We start from the raw sequence: 1,029 nt of genomic DNA, 5'->3' as shown, positions 1-1,029 counted from the left end.
GGCTGCGCGCCGGGGGAGCCCGGCGAGGGGCCGGCTCGGCTCGGCTCGGCTCTGCCTGGTGCCGCGCTCAGGTCCCAGCGCCTGACAGCCGGCGGGCGCCACCATGAGCGGCTCCGGCTCCGCCTCGCACTGCGAGACCCAAGAGCCGCTGTCGGCCGAGGAGAGCCCGGCCATCAGCGCCGTCATGTTCTCGGCCGGGCTGCTGGGCAACCTGTCGGCGCTGGCGCTCCTGGCCCGGCGCCGGCTGGGGCGGCGCGGCCGCCCGCTCTCCCTCTTCCACGTGCTGGTGACCGTCCTGGTGCTCACCGACCTGCTGGGCACCTGCCTGGTCAGCCCCGTGGTGCTGGCCTCCTACGGCCGCAACCGCACGCTGGTGGCGCTGGCCGAGGACCGGCGGCTCTGCCTCTACTTCGGCTTCGCCATGAGCTTCTTCGGCCTGGCCACCATGCTGGTGCTCTTCGCCATGGCGCTGGAGCGCTGCCTGGCCCTGGGCCAGCCCTACCTCTACGAGCGCTTCGTGCGCCGCCGCTCGGCGCTGCTACTGGCCCTGCTGGCCCTCTACGCCTTCGCCGCCGCCTTCTGCGCCCTGCCGCGGCTGGGCTTCGGCGCCACCGTGCAGTACTGCCCGGGCACCTGGTGCTTCATCCAGATGCGCGCCGCCCAGGGCGCCGCCGGCTGGGACGCCGCCTACTCGCTGCTCTACGCCACGCTGCTGCTGCTGCTCATCCTGGCCGTGCTGCTCTGCAACCTGAGCGTCACCCGCAACCTGGTGGGCATGCACCGCCGCGGGCAGACCTCCCGCCGCCTGGCCTCGCTGGAGCAGCCCGCCGGGCGCCGCAGGCTCTCCATGTCCGAGGAGGTGGATCACCTCATCCTCCTGGCCATCATGACCATCACCTTCATCGTCTGCTCCCTGCCTTTCACGGTGAGTGCAGGGGCCGGGAGCCCCTGGCTAGCCCCTGCCCTGGGGGGACTCCTGCCTCTGGGGCCTTCTCTCCCGGCCCCCTTCTTAATCCCTGTCCTTGGGGG

At 72.8% G+C, this 1,029-nt stretch overlaps 1 protein-coding gene across 1 annotated transcript; it reads left to right on the top strand.

Moving 5' to 3' along the window:
* Positions 1 to 85: 85 nt before the first annotated feature.
* On the top strand, positions 86 to 929 carry LOC112122826 (prostaglandin E2 receptor EP2 subtype; the record flags this gene model as incomplete). Its single annotated transcript, XM_024221540.1, has 1 exon — positions 86 to 929. A coding segment is annotated over exon 1 (826 nt), but the record flags the coding sequence as incomplete, so codon positions are not given.
* Between the last annotated feature and the right edge of the window lie 100 nt (positions 930 to 1,029).

The sequence above is a fragment of the Terrapene carolina genome, unplaced genomic scaffold (genome assembly GCF_002925995.2).
Source record: "Terrapene carolina triunguis isolate 2854851 unplaced genomic scaffold, T_m_triunguis-2.0 Scaffold37351, whole genome shotgun sequence".
In the NCBI taxonomy this organism is placed as follows: Eukaryota; Metazoa; Chordata; order Testudines; family Emydidae; genus Terrapene; species Terrapene triunguis.
The sequence above is the reverse complement of the archived record's forward strand: the minus strand, read 5'-3'. Positions and strand labels throughout refer to the sequence as shown.